This window comes from Nelumbo lutea, chromosome 1 (assembly GCF_056320005.1).
Source record: "Nelumbo lutea isolate HS-2025 chromosome 1, American lotus-T2T, whole genome shotgun sequence".
Classification (NCBI taxonomy): domain Eukaryota; kingdom Viridiplantae; phylum Streptophyta; class Magnoliopsida; order Proteales; family Nelumbonaceae; genus Nelumbo; species Nelumbo lutea.
In genome coordinates, this window is record NC_142684.1 from 1,964,650 (window position 1) to 1,988,699 (window position 24,050).

The following is a 24,050-nucleotide window of genomic DNA, read 5'->3' on the forward strand; positions in this document are numbered from 1 at the left end:
TGATAGTTTGACTAGGATTTTTATGTGAGGTTTTAAATGACCATTAGCACCTTATAAATTATGGAAAAAAAAAAACATTTTTCAATTGGGAGGTCCTAATATGTATGGTATGGAACCCACAATTTAATGAAAGAACCAACATATCACATAGTTTACATAATCTAGTGGGGCCGTGATCACTCAATCTTTTAATTAGCCTAATAGGATAATTTGACCATACATATTATATGCTTAAGTGATTAGGTCCATTAAGTATAGCCCATTATAGGATAATCAAGTCAATACAACTTGATTTATTACTTGCAATTATTCTCTTTGCGAATAACACTTGACAACTTGACACCATATTGGGGGAAAGACTTTTTCCTTCTTTGTCGTTATGATATGATTTCCAACTTCCAATGGTAATAGATTCTTTATCGAGGATTCAGATAATCCTACTGTTGGAAGATTTAAGAATCCAAAGAGGAACATAGTAACATATCCTATCATATTGATAGTCAATTGATATAACATCCTTGAATACTCCAACATACCCAAGTAATTGACCTCAAAAGGATTTTACTAATTAGTATATCAAAGATAGACAAGTTTGATACTTAATCTAATATCAATATTAAGTCTAAGGATTAAAATCAATTCTCATTTATTCCACTTGCCACAAAGTCTAAGAACACATTAGATTTGGTCTAGTTCAATGTTTCTAGTAAACACTAATTATCACACTTAAGTCATATCCTAAGCAATTATGATCCATTGTTCCATTACCTTGGGCAGTGTGAGAATGACAACCTTATCAAGATATACACCCCAACCTTATCAAAGATAGACAATTATGTAGTCTCGTACATAATACTAAAATGAGGTAAGGAGAAATTTAGCAAAACAATGCAATGAAATATAAGATCAATGTTCTTTTATTCATAACAAAATATATATAATACATGAATTAGAGCCGAGAATATACACATTGTCTAACAAAAACATCTATACAACCACCAATTAAAAGGAAAAAAACAGACCCCTAAAACCACATAGTTCTGGCGTGCTTCTAAAAAAGCAAGCTGGGTGATTTTTTGTGCTTTTAAGAATCATTTATAAATTCAAATATGTAAAAACAACCACAGTTGTTTTACTTTTCTTGGCTCAAAATTCATTCTCAAAGTGATTTTGTGGAGCTAAAAATCTTATATTTTAAGGATTGTTTTTGGCTCAAACTCATCATTCAAATAGTCTACTAGTAGCCCAATGCACAATAAGTAATAGGGAGTGCACTGCAGACCAATGCAGAATTTTGAAATTACAGCCTCCCATAGTCTATTAATAGCCCCCTTATAAATTGCATCCTACCCATGAGTTTGGCATCAATCCTTGGTCAGAATTCTTCTTCCTGTATGGTGTGGGGCTAAGAATTCTGAGCATCAGTCATTCTAATATACAATGAAAATCCAATCAAGACTATTAATTTGCTTCTTTTTGTAAACGTTAGGATGAGCATGCCATATGTAGTAGTCTCTCTTGGCTTAGTGCAAGTTTTCATTTCTTTTTGTCCCCACCGGGAATCATGTCTTCCTCCTCCTTTTGCTTCAAAGGGCTGATGATGACTTAGTTTGACGCTTTTCTTCGCTCCTAGCGAAGGAATCCAGCTTTGTGTAGGCCACGATTGAAGATTTTCACTGTGTACCGTGGACTCAGAGATGATAACCGTGCAAGAATTTGGTTTTGATAGAAATCATGTTTTTGGTAAAGGTGTCCCTGATACTCTCCTAACGATTATGTTTTGGATTCCCTTAAATTATCTGAATTAATGCTTTCATCAATTACCAAGATGGCTCGGAAACTGGGAAGCTCATATGGCTCGCTTTGCTACGATTAGGATCGAAATCTCTGTTAATATTAATTGCAGATCCTCAATGGGAGGACTGAGGAGGTCCCATTTCAACTCCTTTCTTTTCTTGGGCATGAATAATTTTTGTTGTTTTCGTTCTCTTCTTGGGCATGAATCCAATCAAATGCCTACAAAAAATAAAACTAAGAATGATCTATTGGTGGCCATTACATCCGACAAAGACATGTTGCAGCGGCTATTACCATGATCGCATTAGGAAGGATATATGGATACTATCTGTAGGTAGGCAACAGAAGAATGGTCTACTTGAAAGACGTAGATGCATGGCTCTTGGAGGAATGGGAGTAGTTAGTTGTAGGCTTGGGGAGGTTAGGGTTTCAGTCTGGTAGAACTTTCACAAGAGTTCTCGAATCGAAGACTAAGGTGAGGAGGGCCTTGAATAAGGTTTTTAAAATTGAATTGGACAACGAATTGGTCAGGGGCCTGGTTTTTGGGTCGAACGGTCCGATCATTTGAATCGAAAGGATAACTTATTTATTTGATGATTTAAACGATTCAAATGCCTGAATCAACAGTTTATTGACCAAATCAACCATTTTTAGCAAAATAATAGTTTTGGAGTGAAATAGAACCGATCACCTAATCGATCGTCCAACCCAATCTGGTTTTGAAAACTGGCCTCCAGCTCCTATTTATAAATTCAAGGTGTGTAAAAGAGGAAAAATTTTCCAAGCATAAAAGTTTGCCATTCTGTTTGTTAGACCTAAAATAGGCAAGCCGAATAGATTGTCCCCATGTATCATCAATGGGGAGGTGTCGGGATTTGTGTGTAGGTACTGCCCTATGAATGTAAATGTAGAGGAGTTGCAATGTGGCGGACAAATCATGAGGTCAGATTGTAGTGACGAGGCTCTTAAGTCAAGGCTAGCGTGCTTGCAATGTGATGATAAGATGCCACTTCACATCGAAGGACAGGAAGTGAGTTGCTACTAGACGAAATTGCATTGGAGTGAATTTGGGTCTTATGTTGTGATGCGGCTACGACCACAAGATGGGTTTCTTGATTTAAACTGAGTTTTGAGTTTGAATTTGAGTATGATATACATGCTTATTTGTTAATTGAGATGAGTTCGTTCGAGTTCGGGTGAAATTCTACTTGCGAGGTTTACGAATTTAATCAAGTATAGTATAATAAATAAATAATTTTATTATATATACTAATAATTTTATTTTTTATGTATAATAATAAATAATTTTATAATTCTTAATTTTTTATATGTAAAATAAAAAATATATATTTTTATATATAAGATTTTTATTTTTTAGAAAAATTTTGATTTATAGTTGAGCTTGAGCCGAGCTGACCTCGAATTTGCAAGCTTTTAAACTAAGCTGAGCTCAAACTCAAGTCTCTAGCTTGAATTGAGCTCGAGTTTGACCTCAAGCCCAAGTCTAACAGTATTTCTGTGAACCTAGTTCCAATAGCCAAATATTCAACTCGATTCAGCTAGAATTCACTCATCTGTAGTGATGTATTTGCATGACCTTCATTCCGATTCTTATAATGTTAAAATGGAAGTGATTTTATTATAAGAATTGTCTAACATTTCGCTAGGAAAAAATGAATTTGATTATTTTGTAGTTTATCTATCCCAATACAACCCACTACTTATTAATAGAAGTATTTCTGTTAGTAAGCAAAGGGAGTGTTGCGTTTATGAGAGAAACTATAAGTTGTATTTGGTTTGTACTTTGTACTGAGAACTGAGAAACCCCCTTGCCTATGAGAGGGCAACGAATATTTTGATGCGAAGCGTTGAAGTAGCAGTCGCAGTCCTTAATGCATTTGAAATGATTAAGTGCTTGATTAAGGGCTATTGTGACGATTCGTTGATTGCATGAGCATTAAATGGTTGTTAGCATAATCATGTGAAGTAAAGGGTCTGTTCTGTAATTTAGAAAAACTGAAAACCCCTTATTACTACTGGTGGGAGGGGGGGAGTTAAGATTGGGAAAAGCTATTAAATTGTTCACCCTTCTTCACCATTGTCATTTCTTGGTTTTACAATCATCCAAGAACAATGTCAGAAAGCAACTCTTCATCGTTTGTTGTTGACTTCTTGTTATTGTTCCCTCAATTCTCCCATTCATGGGCTCATGACTTATTTGGAGCAGGTGGGCATAGAGCACCTTGTGAAGAAGATGATTGAGTTGTGGGAAAAGGAGACTTGGGAGGCTAAATATGGGGGATGGAGTAGTAGGCCCCAACACAAAAGAAGAAGAGGGCCTCCTCAAGCAGCTTTTGAAGCTAAACCTAGGGGAGAAAGTAGCCCCCAACGTAGAGGAAAAGGAAACCCGAGTAAGAAGTCTCATAGCATACAAAGCATCCCTCTCTTGTAATAAAAGTTTCATAGTTTCAATAAAGTTTGTTGTTATTGATAAAGGAAATACAAAGCAGCCCCACGACAATGAAAATGCCCACCACAAAGACGATCAATGCACGTGTTATTGAGGAGGCCTTAGCTATAGTACCTGCAAACGTGATTGAAAGTGTTGTTGGTGCGGAGGCTAGCGTTGGAGAAGCCATGAACATGGTTTTCAAAACTGGATCAGACCGAACGGTTGGACCGGAAAAATCAGGACTGATTCCATTTTTCCCCAAAACCATTGATTTTGGTCAGAAAACCACTGAATTGACTGGTTAACTGTTCAAACTGTTTGAACAGTTTTGACCGCATTTCAATTTTTTTTATTTTTTGGTCAGAATGGGGACCCCTGACCGGTTCGGTCGCCGAATCGGTTTTAAAAACCATGGCCATGAAAGATGTTAGAATTGTGACGAGGGGTGAAGGGTACAAAAGGGTGGAGGTTATCTCCTTTGTTAGTGATGAGGAAAGAATTGCCGGGCAAGAGGTGAGGTTAGAGAAAAGATGGCACCGCATCGCATCACAAAGGTAAATATAATTAGAGCAAATGTTTTAATTTTTTTTAGTCATATAAATAAAAATTAATTTCTATTTTGTCAACTCTTAATTCTAAAATTATACTTACATCTGATATTTGACTTTCCAAATATAATATAAACTATATTTCTGTTACAGGACATTTTATTGATGAACATTGCCTTTTACAAAAAAAAAAAAAAAAAAAAATTAAGTTATAAAATACTTTACCAATTTATGAAATAAATAATACTAGTAATAATGATTCAACAATAAATATTTTAAAATCTCATCTAAAGCTATATTTAAATGATAGATGTCCATGTCACATCTTGAATTTATATATTCAACATGCTTTAAATATTATTTTTCATTATATTTTTAAAATAAAAAATTGTATTATGTATATTAAAAATTCCAATACAAGAAAACAAGAATTTAAATATTTATGTAAAAAATATGGTCTAAAATATAGAAATTTTGTATTAGATGTTCAACATAGGTAGAATTTCGCCTATTTTATGTTAGAGAGTTGTATTTTATATAAAGTTATTCTTACTAATTTATATAATGAGAAAATGCCCCATACTTTTATAATCGTTGATGATTGGGAAATTGCAGTTTGTACAAAAGATTTTTTTTAGAATTTTTTATGATACAACTAATCAATTTTTGGATGCTTATTTCCCAACTTCTTGTATTTTACTTAATCATTTATTTATGATTAGTTTTCAAAATATAAAAGTAATTTAAAATTTTAAAATATAATTGATGTAACGAAAGTTAAATTTAAAAAATATTGGTATTCAAAAGATAGTTTAGATGTTTAATTTAAATCCTAGTGAAAATATAAAAACTAAAATTGGAATAAAAAAAGATGAAATTAATAATTTCTTATTTGAAATGTACAATTTATATGAATCTCATTATTAAGGCATAGGAGAACTTGTACATGTGCAAATAAGAAGGCAAAAATGAGTTATCACTCCATCATCAAGTTCATTTGTTGAACTTAATTTTTATTTATAAGCTAATTTTACTAATTTAACAATTTCCCTCAATTCAAAGGAATTAAATAATTTTGATATTTTAGCCTAATGGAGTGAACATGGAAAAAAAAAATAACTTATTTAATTCTTATTGTCATGGCACATGATTTAATAACCCCTTTGGTGTCTATAGTTCCATCGGAGTCTTGTTTTAATATAGTTACTTAGCACTAGACAACAGAGAAGTTGCATGGATGATGAAAGTTAGGAGATATGTATATGCTTGAAGAAATGGTTGGATATTGAGGATATACTACAAGATCAAGGACATGATACTTCACCTAATGTTCCCCAAAAGCAGATGATGTAGATCAAGGTCAAGAAGATAGAGGTGGGTTGAAGAAAATACTAAAGTCAATATTTTTTTGTATACTCAATAATTGTATTTGCATTTTTAAAAACTATTGTAAATTTTGTTTTCAATTTTATTTAATAGTTATTACTTATTTATATTTTTTTCAATACCATTGTAAATTTTCATTTTCAATTTCATTATTATTTTGTCTTTTATCCCAAATCCAATATTCTGTTGTATTTTTTCAATTTATTTATTTTTACTTTGTATTCATTAAATTAAAATGAAATAAAATTTCTGATTTTTTTACAATTTGTTGTTTACTTTGTATTTTGTTAAGTGTTTTTTTTGTTAATTTTTTATTTTCCCAAAATTTGTGTCTTTTTTAGACTTTACAAAAAATGAAAAAAAATAAAAATAACAAAAAACAAAAAAAGACCTAGCCCGGGTTCGGCCTAGGCCCATGGCTCAGTCTATAGCTCAACCCAGACCAGGCATGTGGCACAACCTTGCCGTACATGGGCCCACCTAGGCTCGTGCTGTGAGCCATGCTAGTACCGACCTTCTGGGGTTCTAGGCAAGGCATGTAGGATCCACTTAGGCCTGCATGTTGGTACGGCATGACCCACTTGACCTCTAGTTGCAACACCGGTGATGGTGAACAAAATCATTGTTGCCATCTCCATCGCCATTGCTAGTCACTATTGCCGCCACATACCCCTCTTCTTCTTCTTCTTCTTCTTCTTTCCTTCCTCTCTCTCTCTCTCTCTCCAGCCACCTTCTCTCTCTTCTCTAAATCTCTGTGTGTGTGTTTCTTGCTCTAGTATTCTAACCCAAGAGCTGAGATGTAAAATACATTATATATTAAGTGTTTAACCAAGAATTATAATCACTCAAGCATGAAGAATATATCAAAATCAAAATTTTGGGATAGATAGCTTTACAGATCATGTGGTGACGGACAAATTAAGACAAAATTTCATGTGAGGTTGGGAAGATCCTCATCTTTGTAGTCATCTGTTGATAAACTGGTCTCAATTCCCAGTGAAGAGAGATCTTGTTCAAGTGAAGCTGCATCCTTGAAATGTAGACCAACAATCCCAGCATTCATTGCTGCCTCAACATTTGGCATTCTGGCAATGATCACCCCAGAATAAATTAGATAATCCTTGATCCTGTCTGAGACAACTATATTCTAGAAAGGAGCAACCACTTTTTGGTCGTTAAACAGTGACACCGACCTGCTTCCAAACCCCCAACCCCCCAAATAAAAAGTAATCTATGGTTTTTTAATGATGTAATTTAGAAGACCTGTCATCAATGAAAATACAGTTTGATGGCTCTACTTTGAGACGCCTCAGTACTTCCAAGTAAGAATCAACTGCAGGCTTCCGTTTCCCTGTAATAAAAAGAAGATAGCTTATCCTATACATAGGAACAACCTATAGATAATCTATATGGCAGATTTCCTATTCCAAAAACTAAAATTTGCATTCAGAAGACCACCTGTTAATTTGTTTAGGTCTACCAACAGATTATGCGTTGAATCAAAAGGAATAAATAAATAAATAATATTTGAAAGTTAAGGTTCTCACGAAAGAGGGCAGCATTGTTGATAAGTTTCCTGATGAGCTTCAAAGGTCGATTTTATGCTCTCAGCTTACATATAATCTAAATATTTATGTTGAGTGAATATCAATTCAAAGGTAGGGAAGAAAAAATATATGTCATTGATGTAGTATTGTGATTATATAGATAGAAAATGGGGGAGGGAGGGAATGTCATTCTTATAATGGAATTCCCATATTACCAAATATTGATGATTAATCCACACTGGAACTTGTTAAAAACAGGAAGTGCTTAGCATCATAAGCTGCATGGTAAGTACATTTTCTTGAACTTCAACTGGAAAATGAGAGAATGCATAACACAAGAGCAAAAATGTCAAAATGAAAGTTTTAAATCTCGTGTCTTTTTGTATTTATTGGAAGTAAGGGTCGTTTGTTTATTTTACAAGATATCCATAGTATTCAGCCTTATCATCTGATTTGTCTAGATATATTCCATTTATATGTAAAGTTTTCATAGTCAAAGATAGGGATGTCATCAGGTTGGGTTCAACATGGGTTCGTCTCATCCCACCCACCCACAAAAAAAAAAAAAACAAAAAAAAAAACAAGAACAAAAAACAAAAAAAGCCCAAGCTGCTCCAATCTGAGCCTAACCCAACCTAGATAAATAAGATGGATGCCAAATCTGGTCCAACCAACCCCACAAATGGTACTATGGGTGGGTGGAGTTTAGATATCTATAGTATTCAGCCTTATCATCTGATTTGTCTAGATATATTTCATTTATTATGTGAAGTTTCAGTCATAGATAGGGATGCTTTTAGGTTGGGTTCAAAATCTGAGCCTAACCCAATAAGATGGGATGCCAAATCTGGTCCAACCACCCTACAAATGGTACTATGGATGGGTGGAGTTTGGCAATTGAAGGTCTGTTTGGAAGATGTCATATGGCATTGTAAAGGAGGTTGGGGAACGTTGAGAGAGGTTGCAGAGGGCATTTCATACCTCGGATCTGGGTATCTCATGATTTTTTATCCTGATCCTAATGCACCACATGCCCCTGAAACACTGCTCTACAAACACTTTCTCGGTCACACACTCGCCCAATATTGAATGTGTGGCTTCCGAAATTGCTACACATAGTTGAGCAAGTCTTCTTTGGGTCTTTGTTGAATGTTGCACAGGTCTGCCATGGTCATGCGCCTCTCTAAGGTAAACCATTTGGTGACGAATTTCTTCACTAACTCGTCACAAGAGTTTATACTGCCTGTTGTCAAAGTTCACAAACCAAGAGTATCGGACCTTGTTAGTGACTTAGAAAACTCACGTACCTTGAGCTCCATCCAAGGCAAAGGGACCCATGGAGTCCTCGAACTTGCTAATTAGTTCCTAAGGGCTGCCATGCTAGCTGTTGTACAAGGACCACTATTGGGGAGGGTGATAGCCTATTGGATAGAGCTGTAAAACGGGTCGTGCTGGGGCACATGGCACTAGACCTGTTCATGGGCCGGGTGGCCCGACGGGCCGCCCTGGCCTGGCCCTCGAACGGGCTTGAACATGTTTATAGGCCCGCGGGCTTAAACTCGGGCCAAAAATCCCGGCCCATAATAAATTCGAGCCGGGCTCAGGTTTTGTCAAAATAGCCCGGCTCGACCTGACCTAAAATTAGACTTACAAAGGGTTATGTGATTATGTCCATTTGAATAAATTTTTTGATTTAAGAATGTAAAACTGTTTTAAAACGTAAAAGAAAGGGAAAAAAACCATCTTGTAGGCCCATTGTTCATTTAAATAGGAAAAAAAAAAAACCATATGAATTTTTAATTCTAATTTGAATAGGGAAAATTGTAATTTTTTTATTAGGTCGGGCTTCGGGCTCAGGCTCGGGATTTTTATTAGGGTTGGGCTCGGGCTCGGGCCTAGCGTATTTCCATTAATGATGAGTAAAAGCCCGGCCCGAGCCTGGCCCGACTTGGCCCATGAACAGGTCTACATGGCACGGACTGCGGGCCGTCCCTCCCTCCCTTGGGATACTTTAGGGGGTCGGCCTGGCACGGCCCACGACCCACGGCCTGAGCCCACATGGGCTCGTGCCGTGCCACGGGCCAAACTGATCCGTGGGGCGAGCCTTGGGCCAAGCCGGGCCGTGGACTGGGCCAAAGCTATTTATTTAAAAAATTGAAAAAAAATCTTAAAATTTTTATTTTATACGAATTTTGATGTATACAATTGTTTATATATACAATAATTAAATAAAATAGTATAATAAAATTGAAAACAATTGTTTATTTTATTAATATATTATATACTATATATTATTATATAATTATAATTTATATAATATAATATATTATATTATATATAAATATATATGGGTCATGCCCCGGGCCTAAAACCCCAAGCCCAACATGGCCCATATAATAGTGTTGGGCCGCGTAGGCGACACTATTGTATCCAGTTCAAATATGATTTCTAAAGAGTGGTAACAACCCAATTCTAGTTTTGTCTTGATTCAATGAGATTTTGCACATATTTGTGTAGCTCTGCACAACTAACAGGTGACTCTGAGGGAGCGTTGGCTTACAGACGCCTAAAAGTGCCAGGAAAGTGGAAGTACAGGCAACATCTTTAGTTGCATACATGGGCCTAAAAGGGGTTGGCGTCTTAAACACCAGATCGAGCATCTCTAATGCAAAGCTCTATAGAGCTTATGTATTCTGGTTCCACGGCTGAGTTTGAGCAAGGAACTGAGCTTTAGCCTGGTGCTGAGGATGAGTCTACAATAGAGGATGACCTGAGGGTGTTGGAGGCTTGGAGCACCTACATGAGCAACTCCTTGATTTCATCTTGCTGGGTATCGACCCGATCTACCTTATGAATGGTTGGCATGGATGATGTCTAGTCGATTCTTAATACCGGCACCCAATCCATGAGGTTGTAGACCTTGTTGGTGAAGGGATGAGAGATCCATCATATGGATGGCTGAACCCTGTAGGAAGGTTGGGCGAAATTTCAAAAATCTCTCTCTCCCATCTAGGAATCACATTCCCTATTTTAGAAAACTGCATTTTCAAGAATCAATCTTGAACCCAAAACCGGACCAGATTTGAAACCAAAAGGGAGAGGGATATACTTGATACAAAGTAGTAGTAACTCCCAATGAAGGTGTTCACGCCCAAGGAGAAGACCAAAATCCGCTTCCACTGAAGATGACACAGTGTGTGATGAAGTAGGATCAGCAAGATGGCTCTTTAGCAAGAACTAGGATTCTTCAACAAGAATCGATCAGGGGCTGGTGAGCACGACTTCAGATTGTTTCTTCAACCAAGAAACAATATCAAGAACCTTTCTTGATCAATTCCACAAGAAGAGATTGAACTGGGTAGAGATGGCAAGAATAGGAAAGAATTCTATAGGTGGTTGTGTTATGTAACCAAGGAATTCCCCCCCTTATTTATAGCCTTCTCAGGATCAGCCTCCTAATCTAATTAGGAGAGAGTTCCTTAATCCAAATCTGATATTTGGGTCTGGGCTCTTGAATGGATAAGACTTATCTTATCCTTCACCTAATCCTAATCAGATTATAAATCCTATCTTGCCTCCTTTTAATTAACTAACTTAAGCCTAGTTCGAATTGGGATTTAGACCCATTAAGCTTATGTGCTCACTTATCCTTTAACCTGCTGCCCAGTTGGCTCTCTTTGTATGGTGTGGGACCCAAACATTGATCTACACATCAGCCACATGGGTTCAGCCTAGCCTTTGTTACAAGGCCTGGACGAATTCACTGTAGGAGACAGTGAACCCCTGAGTCCATCACCATGGGCTCTTAATGGGCCCAACATTTACACTAAATGGTCCTTGGATCCAACCACCTTATGAAAACCCAAGGACTATGGGCAGATGCAAGATTAGTCCGTCAGGTATTACCCTCAATGGTCTTACACTTAACCTCTCAGCCCATAATGATCAAACACTGCCCGACAAGAGAGGACCTCTCCCTCGGTTGCAAGGAACAGTGCTGCACTCTCTACTCACATGGATCCTGGGAATTAAAACCTTTTGCAAATATTTTGAAACCATAATATATATGTATATCTCTATATAAACATATTTTGCAAAAAACAAACTTTAACGTTTGAAATCAATTGTTGGCAGTTTAGGTTTCCATCAGAGAGAGTGCATTCCCCGATCATTCACTTTGTCCGACAAAGGGGCTGATCTTGTCACTATGATCACCCACTGAGATGAATTCTCGGACTATCCCAACATACCCAGGTTTTGACCCCCTCTAAGGATCTCACTGATTGGCATATCAAAGACAACCCGATCCGACACCTAGTGTAGTACCATAATCGAGTCTAGGGGTCAGGTGTAACATTGCAGTTTTTCCCATTTATCTCCAAGGTCCAGGGCAATACTAGAATTTGGTCCGGTTCAGGCTTTCAAGAAAACCCACACTACATGTACCTCAGGTCTCACCTTGGTAGCCGAGACAAGCCACCCCAACCAACTTGGCGGTACATCAGTGTTAGCCTTGGCAGGATAAATCTCCCCAGAACTATCCAACGGCTGTGAAGATTCTAAACTAACACGAGTCTCATAAGTGTCTAGTTTAAGGGTATTATACAGAAACACACCGCAATGACATGAATCAATTATGTACTTTATTCATTTACAATAAATGTCAAAAGATACATCAATTTGATTGGAGTTAAGGGCATAACTGTCTAACAGTTGGCTTAGATCTCGAGTTTGCCGCCATCTCCAAAGTCAAATTGGGTCTCGATGTATTGTTCTGCTCTAGATCCTCTAGTGAAGTTCTTAGGGATGGGGGTCAAATTGATTCTCCTTGCTGCCATCTCCATGATTAGGAAAGGAACCGAAGATTCTAATGTAAGCAAGGATGAACCTGAGGGTGTTGGAGCACCTCCATGAGCAACTCCTTGATTTCAGCCTATTGGCATTCCAAGGTATCGATCTGATCTACCTTATGAACGGTTGGCATGGATGATGTCCAGTCGATTCTCAATAATGGCACCCGATCCATGAGGTTGTAGACCTTGTTGGCTTGGATCTCAAGTTTGCCGCCATCTCCAAAGTCGAATTGGGTCTCGATGCATTGTTTTGCTCTAGATCCTCTAGTGAAGTTCTCAGGGATGGGGGTCAGATTGATTCTCCTTGCTGTCATCTCTGTGATTAGGAAAAGAACCAATGATTCTAATGTAAGCAAGGAGGGTAAGGCTGTAGAGGTCTACTTGAAGAACGGTAGATGGCTCTGATAAGGGTAAAGGAGGGAGGTAGTTGTAGGCTTTGGGAATGATATGGTTTTAGTTTGGCAGGGCTTACACAAGAGCTCTGGAGAAGGTAAGGAGAGCCTCAAATGTCTCCTATTTATAGACATGAGACGTTTAAAGGAAGGAAACTTTCCCAAGCAAGAAAGCTTGTTATCATGTTAGATCTAAAACAGGCAAGACAATTGGGGTGTCGTCACGTGTCCATGTGGAGATCTCGGGGCTTGGGTTCCTATCCTTCTCCTCAGTGTTTGCACATGAGCACTAGTGTAACTACTACCCCCTTCTAAAAGCTAGGCCGGTTACATTGTAAGAATTCTTTCTCTAACCTTAATGTTGGTGTGGCATTACAAGATGAGTATGGAAGGACCGTACTATTGTATTGTTGTGATGTGGCGCTAAGGCAGGATGCCATTACAGCCAAGAGGCCCGTGTGATGCAAGGTCAATCCATGGAGTAGAGTCGTAGTGACAAGGTCTTCTGGCCAGAGCTAATGGTGGCCTTGTGATGCAATCATGAGGTTTTATTTCGCATTGCAGAGTTAAATACAAGTTGCAATGAGAGGATGGGGCTAGACTACAGTGTGGTCGCATCGTGTTGTGTTTGCATGACTTCAATCTCAATTCCCATCATGTCTAAATCCATGTACTTACACTTTGAGAATTTTCAAGACTCACAAATGTAGACTTGATAGACTTATTTCTTTAAATAAACTTGGAAACAAATGACTCAAGGCTCACAAGGACAAATTACCCAAACAAAAGTGACGTAACATAATATGACTAATGGATTTTAAGGTAATGGAACCAAAAGCAACTTTTAGAGGTGGTTCTTGAATTCGCTCAAGAACATCAAACAAGTATATCCCATTTGCCTCATCACCACTCCCAATCACTTTTTGTGATTGCAGATCCTAAAAAACAGAATATGCAAGGAAAAAAGTAATACAACAATTTAAGAATTTGGTTAGGCTACTAATAGATAAAAGGATGGTGTTAAGTTTAGGGGCATAAAGGACATAGATGAGGGTAAAGTTATTTGAGGTCTTGATGTCTCCCTTGCCTGAGATGGGGGCAAGAGAGCCATCGACTAGAGTTATTTCATGTCATTTAGAAAGCAAGTTGTAAGAACCAAAAAGGGTAGAAACACTAGTCATGTGATCAAAAGCTCAGGAATCAATAATCCAATGGATCCTAGGATTACTTGAGAGTTGCATGGTTGACAATAGCATGAGTACCTGAGTGTGCAAAGGCAATGGAAGTCGAATTCCCTGAAGAGTTTGAAGCTGCAATTGTATTCTCAAGATGATTAATCAACCTCCCATAGTTCTCAAATTCAGATTTCACTATTGCCAACTGCTCAATAGTTATCTTCCCATCACAAGGACCCTTTTCACCATCTGGAGCAATGGCTGCATTAGCAGTCCCACTCTTTCCACTTCCAGCATTATTATTGTTGGAATTTATAAATCGAGCTTGCAAAAGGTGCGGGTGTAACTTCCAATAAGTGTCTTGTATGTTTCGGTTTCTTGCAATACTAGCAAATGATGTATTCTTCTCCCCACCTGCTGTCATCTTAAGTTTCACCATCACATTAGCAAAATGATCTACTGGAACTGTTCCCTGAACCTGAACTGCCTTCTATTTTCCTTGCTACCATCCGCATTCCATAGCATAAGCCTGAGACAAGGTCACATCATCCTAGGCCAAGGTGTTCTGCCTGATAATATCATATTCTAGATTTAGCCCTATCAAAAATTCAAATGTCCTATTTCTTTCCACAAGCCTTCTCAGCATCTTTAGTACTCTCTCAAACAACTATCTCCATTAAGTCTATTTCTTGCCAAATAGATTTCAGCATAAAGTAGTCTCTAACCCAAATCTATGCAGTTTTAGAGAGTATGTCTCTGCAACACTATCTGAAATCTCCTTTGCAGAGTCCACCCACAAGTAATGTTGGTTGATATGGGACTACATAGAATTCACAAGCCAACCTATGACATTGTAGTTCTCCTTCATCCATTTCTCATAGGAGGGATAATCCTCCTTAGTCTTCTTCTTGCTACCAGAGCTGTAACCCCACTTTCCTCTACTTCACAGTGGTCACTGTCAAAAGAGGGTCTATAGAAGATCTTGGACCCAGTCTGGACTGAGGTTTGCTTAATCTCTACTTCTAAGTTCTCCATTACTCTAAAACTTAGAGAAAGTGTTTTCAAATAACCAATAGGGATGATAGGAACACAAAACAACCAAATATTGAGCTTAATATGTCTTAGAACTAGGGATGCACAAAACCTGGGACCTGAGGGAAAAGTGAAAACTATAATCACTCCTTGTAGGAATTCCAGAACTCCAGGAAACTTGGATCAATCTCTAAGGTGATGCACAAGCTTCATTTTAAGCCTTGAGCGCTAGGTTGGACCCTTAACTGGTTTTCTCTAATTGGCAAGGGTTTCGGGTAAAAATCTCCAAAACTTCTCATGGGTACCAATTTGAGAGAGTATTTCTCCAGAAAACCTCTACCAACTAGGCCACACGAATCTTCAATCAATCACCAACTTAGTTCTCCACACAAACTGCGTATGGGATTAGAGAAAAAAAGAAAAACAAGTTTGAACTACTCTGATACCAAGTATAAAACCAATTGTAGAAATAACCGAGAAAGAAAGAAGAAAGAGAATATGAATTCAGAATAGGAGGAAGAAGGAGAAAAATAAGAGAAAGGAAGGAGATGAGTCAATCACACTCTCTCCTGCTCCTAAAGATCTTTATTAATTCTGATTAAACAATGGATAGTTACATCCATACTCTTAATTGGTTGGCTGCCTATAGCTTAAAGAAGAAAACTTAACAGGCCCACAAGAGCTAAGGCCCATTAAGACAAAAGAATTATAAACAAAATCTGAACCAAACTAAGTCCCATCCAGCCCAATATTTGGATAAAGCCAAATATTTGGTTAATATTACAAAGCTAGCATGCTGTCTTCTTCAAGGAGTCCAGATACATCCCATCCCCATATATTGATTACTCCAGCCCAAAGATGTTCATATGGAAAATAAAAATCACTGCTTTGTTGATATGATCCAAAAGTGATTACATCAAAACAAATAGACACAATGACTGCGAAAATTAATCATGATGATCCACTAAGTTACAATAATGGAAGATGTCCCTGGTGTCAGTGCAGTTTGAATAAGAGAAGCTAAACAGACTTGTGGCATATAAAACAGTTATTTGTTGATGATCGAGCATGAAAAATAGTTGACATGATATTAAGGGATATTTTATGTATAAAAAATTAATGAAAGATAAATGAAAAAAAAAAAACAAAATATCAAGACCAAAACAAACTAGAAGTCTTACCAATTATGCACGAACAGAAGGTCCAAGATAAATATTTTGAGATCTTTAACTTGTCTTCAATAATTGTGTACCTGCAAAAACAATTAAAAGAAAATTATTGGAACTCTTTGCAGTAAAAAATCATTAAACTATAATCATCATACCAGGAAGGATAGTTTGTAAAAGCATGCATTTCATAGTTGTTTTGCTTCAACCTATGAAGTAATGCTTCAACACCGTCTGTGTAGGAATATCCTCTTCTCATGCATTCTTTAAGGCCTGCATAAACAATAGCTGAATTCATTGCCTCTATCAAAGGTAACATAAGGTAAGAAAATTGTAGATAATCATAAAAAAAAAAAGAACTTGTTGAATGCTACACAATTACAATCATCTACCCTGTTCCTGTAAGCAAGAACTGGCAAATAGTCATCCAAACAGATTATGATCAATGATGACTAGATACCAATATGGATATGGACACAGACTCGAATATGGAAAACAGGGATACAACTCTCCATTTCCTAAAATCTAGGACATTTTTTTTATCAGTAAACATATTTTATTAAAATTCAGATTGTAAACAGTTTATACAACTTGGTGATGGGACTGTTGATCCACTTTAATCACTCTATTCTATCCCCCATTACAGTGCAGCCCAAAACAATTGCTGTCTCAATGCCCCCTGTTTTGCTAAACCATCAGCTAGCCCATTTGCACTTCTTCGGACCCATTTAAATTCAGCCTCAACCTCCTTTGCAATCTTCCTAAAATCTAGGATATGAAAACAACGTATTCCATGTAATATGCTTATATCATTCTTCTATATCTAGATTTTTTAATCTGAATATCATTCCACAGGACTCATTTCTTGCCAAATTTAATTAAATTTCTAACATGTAAAGATTCTTCTTTTAATATAATTTCTTAAGACCTACCAAGGAGTCTTTATGCTAGAGGTACATCTAGAAGTGTCCATGCAGTATCCAAATATCATATGATCATATCCAATAATTATTATGTCAAATACCAATACACTAGGCATGTAGAGTTCTCAAGGCATCATAGATTGTCATTCAAGTACATCATAACTATCAATTTTCATAAAGGAATTGAAGAATAAATCTCCATTCCAAAAATATATATGTTCAAGATAAACTAAAAGTTTTATCAGTGAAACTTTATCATCATTGCCAGAGCAATCACCTAACTGCTAAGATTCGGCTAATCTGATCCTGCTCCACCGTTATACTTTATTTAGGAAACAAAAATTTCTTTTCAAGCAAAAATTATGGGTCTTCTTTTAATATGGTATTTTCTTTGCAAATAAGTTAAATTCCACTAATTAACTCTTTATACCACAATTCAATGGTATAAAAAATCAATATTTTTAAAACTAACCTGGAAACAAAAAACATTTTTCCATTAAGCTACCTCATCTGCAAAGAACACAAGCCACAGAACCACACCATAATGTCACGACCCGATTGTTCCCGCTGGTTAAGTCATGTGGCACTCACTTGGCCCTCCAAGCAAGTCAGCCAAACTGCACATCCAAGACTCTTCTTGCTAGGTTGATTAAGTGATGATGACACACACCAAGGCACACAAGAGCACACCAAGTATTGTAAGAGGAAGAGATTGTACTACACTAGAAGAAAGCTTACAACTCAAAGAAGGACAAGAAGGGTCTTGGGCGTGCAGTTTGGCTGACTTGCTTGGAGGGCCAAGTGAGTGCTACACAACTTAGCCAATGGGAACAATCAAGTCGTGACAATAAGAATACAAAAGGATACAAAGCACAACATGAATCCTTGGTGCAGATTCACTCAACGAGGAAATCTTACTCATCTTTTAAGTAGCTCTCTCATCTATGTTGAGTGGGACACCCATCTCCCAATACTCACCATATTAACTCTCTTGATCCCTATTCCATGATACCGAAGCCCAAAAACTGGGCTTTTATCTATCTATCTATCTATCTATTTATTTATTTATTTTTGTATTTTTTTTGGACTATAGGGGTACCTTGGTCAGTTTACATGTTTTATGTGGACTCATCCTAAGAGTCTGATTAGTGTTGTAATAGTTGGTTCCTAGCTTGAGTAACTTACTACTTATTTCAGTTCTTTCAAGCTGAAGTCAGAGAATGGCAATTTTGTGATTTTTGTTTTATACTTTCAAGCAAGAGTGTTGCAAACCTACTCTCTCTCCATATGGATACACACACACACACACACACACACATATATATATACATATCTATATTTATTACTATAAAAAGTTGGAATTGATCTTGAGTGTTTCCAGAATTTTCCTTGACTTAAAATACCTCTATTTCTGAATTTGCAGCCCCCCATATTGTACGGTCAGAAAACAAAATTTGAACTACTGCTTTTCAGTTCATCCTATTCTCTCTAACTAAATATTTTAAAAGGCATTTGAGGTGTACCCTTTAAGGTGCACCTCCAAGCAAGGCACGCTCAAAACACCTGGAAGCATATGTTGAAGGTGTGGATGCCTTTGAAGCAATACGCATCAAATGCCCTTTGCATGAGGAATATAATTGTGGTATGCCTCAAGACAGAAAGAAACCCATCCTCTTGAGGAGGCTTATGCTTAGGGGTGAGCATAGTTCGGTTAAAACCGAAATTTCGGGTTCAGTGTTTTTGGTTCGGTTATTTCAGGGAATTGGTTCTGTTTCGGGTGTAAATATCGGTTTGTAAGAGTTCGGTGTTCGGTTAGGGCACTTAGTGGTTCGGTTAACCGATTAAACCAAACTTCTAGGGTAAATAGGTAAAATTACAAATACCCTACTCTCTCTAATACTTACTCGATCCTTGTTCCTTAGGCGGCCAAAACCAATATGGCGGCAAAACCCCTGCTTCACTTCAGCCTTCAAGTTCGCCTTGTTCAACCTTCGTCTTCCTAGACTCCCAGTTCCCTCCGTAAAACTAAAACTCTAGCGTTAGGCTGTCGGTGACCTTCACCTTTGAGTTTCGTCTTCCGTTATCCTACATTCCTACCACCGGCAACATTGGTTAGCCTTGCGGCAGCGGCGAGTTCCAGTTCAACTGCTCCAGAGCCCAGCCTGCAACTGTGACTGTGACCTATCTTATTCAGCACCGGTGAAACAAAATCTCTGAATTTGGTTCAAGTATGATGTCTAAACCACATCACTCAAGTACTTACATCCATCGTTTTTTTTTTTTTTTCTTTTATCTTTGATAGATCAAATATTCAATCCCATCTATCAAGTGATTAAATAGGCACCCACTTCAAAACTATTCACTAGCTAGTTTAACAAAGAAGAGTTTTCTTTCTTAGTTTCTTTTTCCCCTCCTCGAATAGGAGTGGTATTCCAAAAGGGAGCTTAAGCCAGCTCAAATCTTACAAAACCAAAGTTGCTATAGTTTTTGCACACTATAGCTAAGGTATCAGTTTACTGGCAGAAAATTCTCTCTCTCTAAGACTAGTAAAGTATCACAATTAATGGATTTCGATTTTAACCAAACAAACTGAAATAACCAAAAAAAAAATTCAGTTTGGATTGTTTGGTTTTCGAAAATGTTAATCGGTTTTTAAAAGTTCGGTTTATTCAGTTCAGTTTTTAACCAGACAAACCGAATGCTCACCCCTACTTATGCTTCCTTGTGCTTAAGAGGCTTATGCTTATTCCATTCTAGAACTAAACTTCATGCCTCTATAGGTAATCCGGGCCCATCTTGTAATAGGAGGTGTTTTTGGGAGATAATGAAGGCAAGATAATGGCTCTGTAAAACTGGCCAAACAATTGGGGCTACAGCAGATTGAGATAGAGGGGGACTCCAAATTGGTAATTGGGTGGATGCAATCAGGGAAGCTGGGAATTTGGCAGTATAGACAGCTGATAAGGGAAATACTTAGCATAACAAGGGAGGTGGGTGTTTGTTTCAAGTGGGTAAGGAGATCAGCAAATGGTTTTGCTGACGCCCTAGCAAAACAAGGGACTGTAAGGATCAACCTTTTCTAATAAGGATTGACTTCTGTATTTCAGTTTAACTTATCTCTAATGAAACTTATTGTTTTCCAATAAAAAAAAAAAAAAAAAACTAAACGTCATGCCTCTGGTAGTGGAATGTTTTGTGTCATGCCTGAAAATTTTAAAACATTGAATTAACTACAATATTTAAGGTATTGGTTCTCATTAACTCATATATTTAAGGCATTTTTGTTTCTTACCCTTAAATTCCTCTAATTAACTTATACATAATAATGAAATGGTATAAAAACCAATATTTTTAAGACCAACCCAGAAACAAAAGTGCTTTTCCATCTAGGTAAGCACGTCATCAGTTCAATCATCCAAGTCCAATGGGTCAACCCATGACATCAAAGCCAAATAATACAAATTAAAAAAAAAAAAGAATGAAATACAAAAATACAGAAACTTCATAGAAAAATAAAGGAAACCCACTAATATTATATTCATCATATTAAACAAAAATAAGTGTGATAAATAAAATTTATTTTTCTTAATGATCAAAATGGAATATAAAATAATTAAAAAATAATAATATCTAACCCATGATCCCATTGGCCTTATCAAATAGTTCAACCAGTTGGTCACCGGGTCATCGACATAGCTTTTTGTAAGCAAGCAGTTTGATGGGTGAAATGAACCTTTAATCCTACTCAGGTGGATGATCGATCTATCTAATCAACCAATTCAACTATAGGTTAAAAAACACTAATAAATAAAGAAAGAAAAAAAGCTAATGTTCTAAAAACTGATTGGAAGAATATTTCCCTCTGACTTGGTCAATCAGCAGTTCAACTATCTTGGTCAAACAAGTCAACTTGTAATATCATAAATTAATTAATAAAATATAAATAAAAAATTCATAAAATTTATAGAAAATTTAGGTATGTCTTTAATATTACATATTCATCGTATTAAACAAAAATAAGTATTGAAAAAAAATAATTATTGTTACTAATGAAGGAATGGCTAAAAATAGAACAAAATAATAATAATACAAATGATAATTAATGTTTACCCTATGACTCACTAACCAGGTCAAACAATTCCATGAGTCAGGTTATCAGGTTTCTAACCAAGTTAACAATTTTTTGTGAAAAAAAAAAGTGTTTTGGGGTTAAACTAACCCAGAAATCTGGTTGGGTGACAGGTAATCAATCAAATTGCCCAATTCAACCGCAGGTTGAAAATATTGAAATAAACCACAAATAGGATAATTTAAAGCTAGGTCTTTAGGTTGAAAGGTAATATATCCACCACTACATAGCTGTGCAAATCAATTACCCAATTTCAAGAGTTTACATTATGTTGGGCCTAGACTTTTAGGCCAGCCATTCAAATTTAACAAAATCCCAACCCAAGCCCACCCAAGTTGCACCCCTACCACTTTATCGTGTTTCCTTTATTTGTTTTTCTTTTACATGATTTTTTTCTGACCCCAAAGTTTAACCTAAGTGGAGAGGCAGTCTCCTAGCAATTTTATTAACTAGTATCAAAAGGAAATAGATGAACAACAAGGGAGGACATGGCCTGCCTTGCCCCAAACCTAAAACACAAAAAATCAATCAAAAGCACTCGATAACCAACCCATTACAATTAAAAGAAAACCTAAAAGACTATCACATTTAATAATTGACAATTGAAGTTGGGCTTCATAGAGAAAGATGCAGATGCCATGAAGAAGCAAAGTTGTGGAATGAAAGAAGGATGACAAATCCCTTGAACATGCTAAGTTAAATCCACCTGTCTAGAGGACAGATAGTTGGCCTGTAGTGTCAGGGAAGACTTTTATCGTATGGGGTAAGGCTCTCAAGGGGTTACTAGGGTTTCTCCTTGAACGACAAGGTGTCCCCTCTTGACTGATATTTGAATTTTGAAGCTCTTTCTTTTTACTGCCCAACTCCTGAAACTCCATCGTACAGCCATCAGGAGAGTGATCAGGAGTCAATCCCCCCCTCCCCACAACTTTGGAGAGGGTTCAATGGGACCCGTCCGCAGCATGGGTTGAAGCTTCGCACCCCTGTTTCTCCCTTCGTCTCCCCCGTCTCTGACGATTCCCCTCCCCACAGCTTTCTTCTTCATCATCTACCAGAACTACTGTCCTACTCACCGCCAACTCCTCCTTATCCCCCTCTCTCCCTAGACCCCTTTCTCCTAATCCCAACCCTCTCATCTCCCTTCAACCCACCTACAACCTTTTTTTCCTGCCATATCCACACCCAGACCCCAAAAGAAAGATCCCCTGAGACTCTCCACCTTATCTGGGATCTCTCTCCCTGCCTTCACCTTGATTCTTACCCACTCACAGGTCTTTTGTTCTTCAACTGAGTCATCAGCCCCTAGGAAGCCCCGACAGAGGTTTCCAATCCCCTCCATTATACTCAGACACTTAAGAGGCAGCGGAAGTCCAAAGACTTTAATCCAAACTTCCTTTGGCTCATTGGGTGCCCCCATTTTCTCCGGTGTAAAGCTCACCACCATCTCTTCACACCAGTCTAGCGCTAGTCTGTTCTAACCAAGACACCAAGGTTCATTTGGTAGAACCCACTCCACCTCATCCTTGGATGGAAAAATAAATAAATACAGATTTTCAATTAGCTTATTTATCCTCACCCCTCCCACTTCACTCCAACACCCTGCCGCCTAGTACTCCGCTTCCTCTACCGTAACTCTTCTGTCAAAGCAGTCCACCAGACATCTCTACAGGAAGGAAACTCTTGCACGTACTCCTTCCAAGGTTTCTAAAATTAATCTCTCTGCAACTTTCCTGGGTTTTGACACCCCAAAGCTTGGCCAGACACCTGCCATCACCACTTTCTTGAAAGAGAGGTTCCTTCTTAACCAAGCTTTAAGTTGGCCTAGGTTGTACCACATCCCCCCCCCCCTCTTTTTCCCCCTCCCCTCCATTTCAGGTTTTTTTTTTCCATCGTCAATCGAGATCAAGCCCCTCCTTACTTCTTACCGCCCCCTTCCTTTAGGCCTGCTCTCAGGTCTCATCAACCCCTGCCTTCGCTTATCGGTGCCACTCTTAGAGACAGATTCAAGTCAACATTTTGATCAATGAATGTTATACTTACCTTTTCTCGAAGAAAAGAAAATGAAAAAGATTTTGGCTATAGCAGGCAGTGAAAAGGGGATCTGAGTCACATATGCTGATTGCTGATTTTGGTATCCACCTGAACTAGCAATTCTGATTGCAATTGTTGTCATTTTCTCTACAACATGGATCCTTGTGTCACTGAGATTTCTCGTTTTGCTTTTATCGAAACCAAATTCTGACAAGTCATCATCTTGTTAAGAGGGAGATGGCTCCAATGTTTTTTTTTTTTTAATCAATAACAGAAACAGTTCATTAATGAGAAATAAGGGATACGCACAAAAGCAGGGGGAGATAAACTCTCTTAACTCCCCTAAAATTAAGAGATTACAAACAAGCCCAGAACAAATGATTTCTTCCCACCCCTTGTTTGGCTAGCGCATCTGCAAAGGAATTGGCACATCACTTAACCCACTGTACCCTCACTGTCATATCCCGAGTTAGCCATTTAAATACTCTCTTTTCATTCAGGTAGCTCCACATGCTGCTCTCCTTTTGCAACCAGTCTATTACCAACTTCAAATCTCCCTCAATAATCAACCGTCTTAAGTTAAGCTCCTTAGCCTTTTTGGCACCTTCCAAGATTGCCA

General features: G+C 37.5%; 1 protein-coding gene across 4 annotated transcripts in view; it reads right to left on the bottom strand.

Annotated features, from left to right (window-relative positions):
* Positions 1-6,976: 6,976 nt before the first annotated feature.
* Positions 6,977-24,050, bottom strand: part of FHY1 (Haloacid dehalogenase-like hydrolase (HAD) superfamily protein) — a 38,369-nt gene continuing 21,295 nt past the window's right edge. For 2 of the 4 annotated variants that reach the window (XM_088966537.1, XM_088966535.1), the window contains 4 exons: positions 16,507-16,621; positions 16,364-16,434; positions 7,447-7,534; positions 6,977-7,268 (listed from right to left, as the gene is read on the bottom strand). In XM_088966537.1, coding sequence (XP_088822663.1) covers positions 7,115-7,268; positions 7,447-7,534; positions 16,364-16,434; positions 16,507-16,621 — 428 coding nt within the window. In that variant the 3' untranslated portion in view covers positions 6,977-7,114. The remainder of the gene's footprint in view (positions 7,269-7,446; positions 7,535-16,363; positions 16,435-16,506; positions 16,622-24,050) is intronic. The other 2 variants (XM_088966538.1, XM_088966536.1) reach the window with 1 other exon arrangement.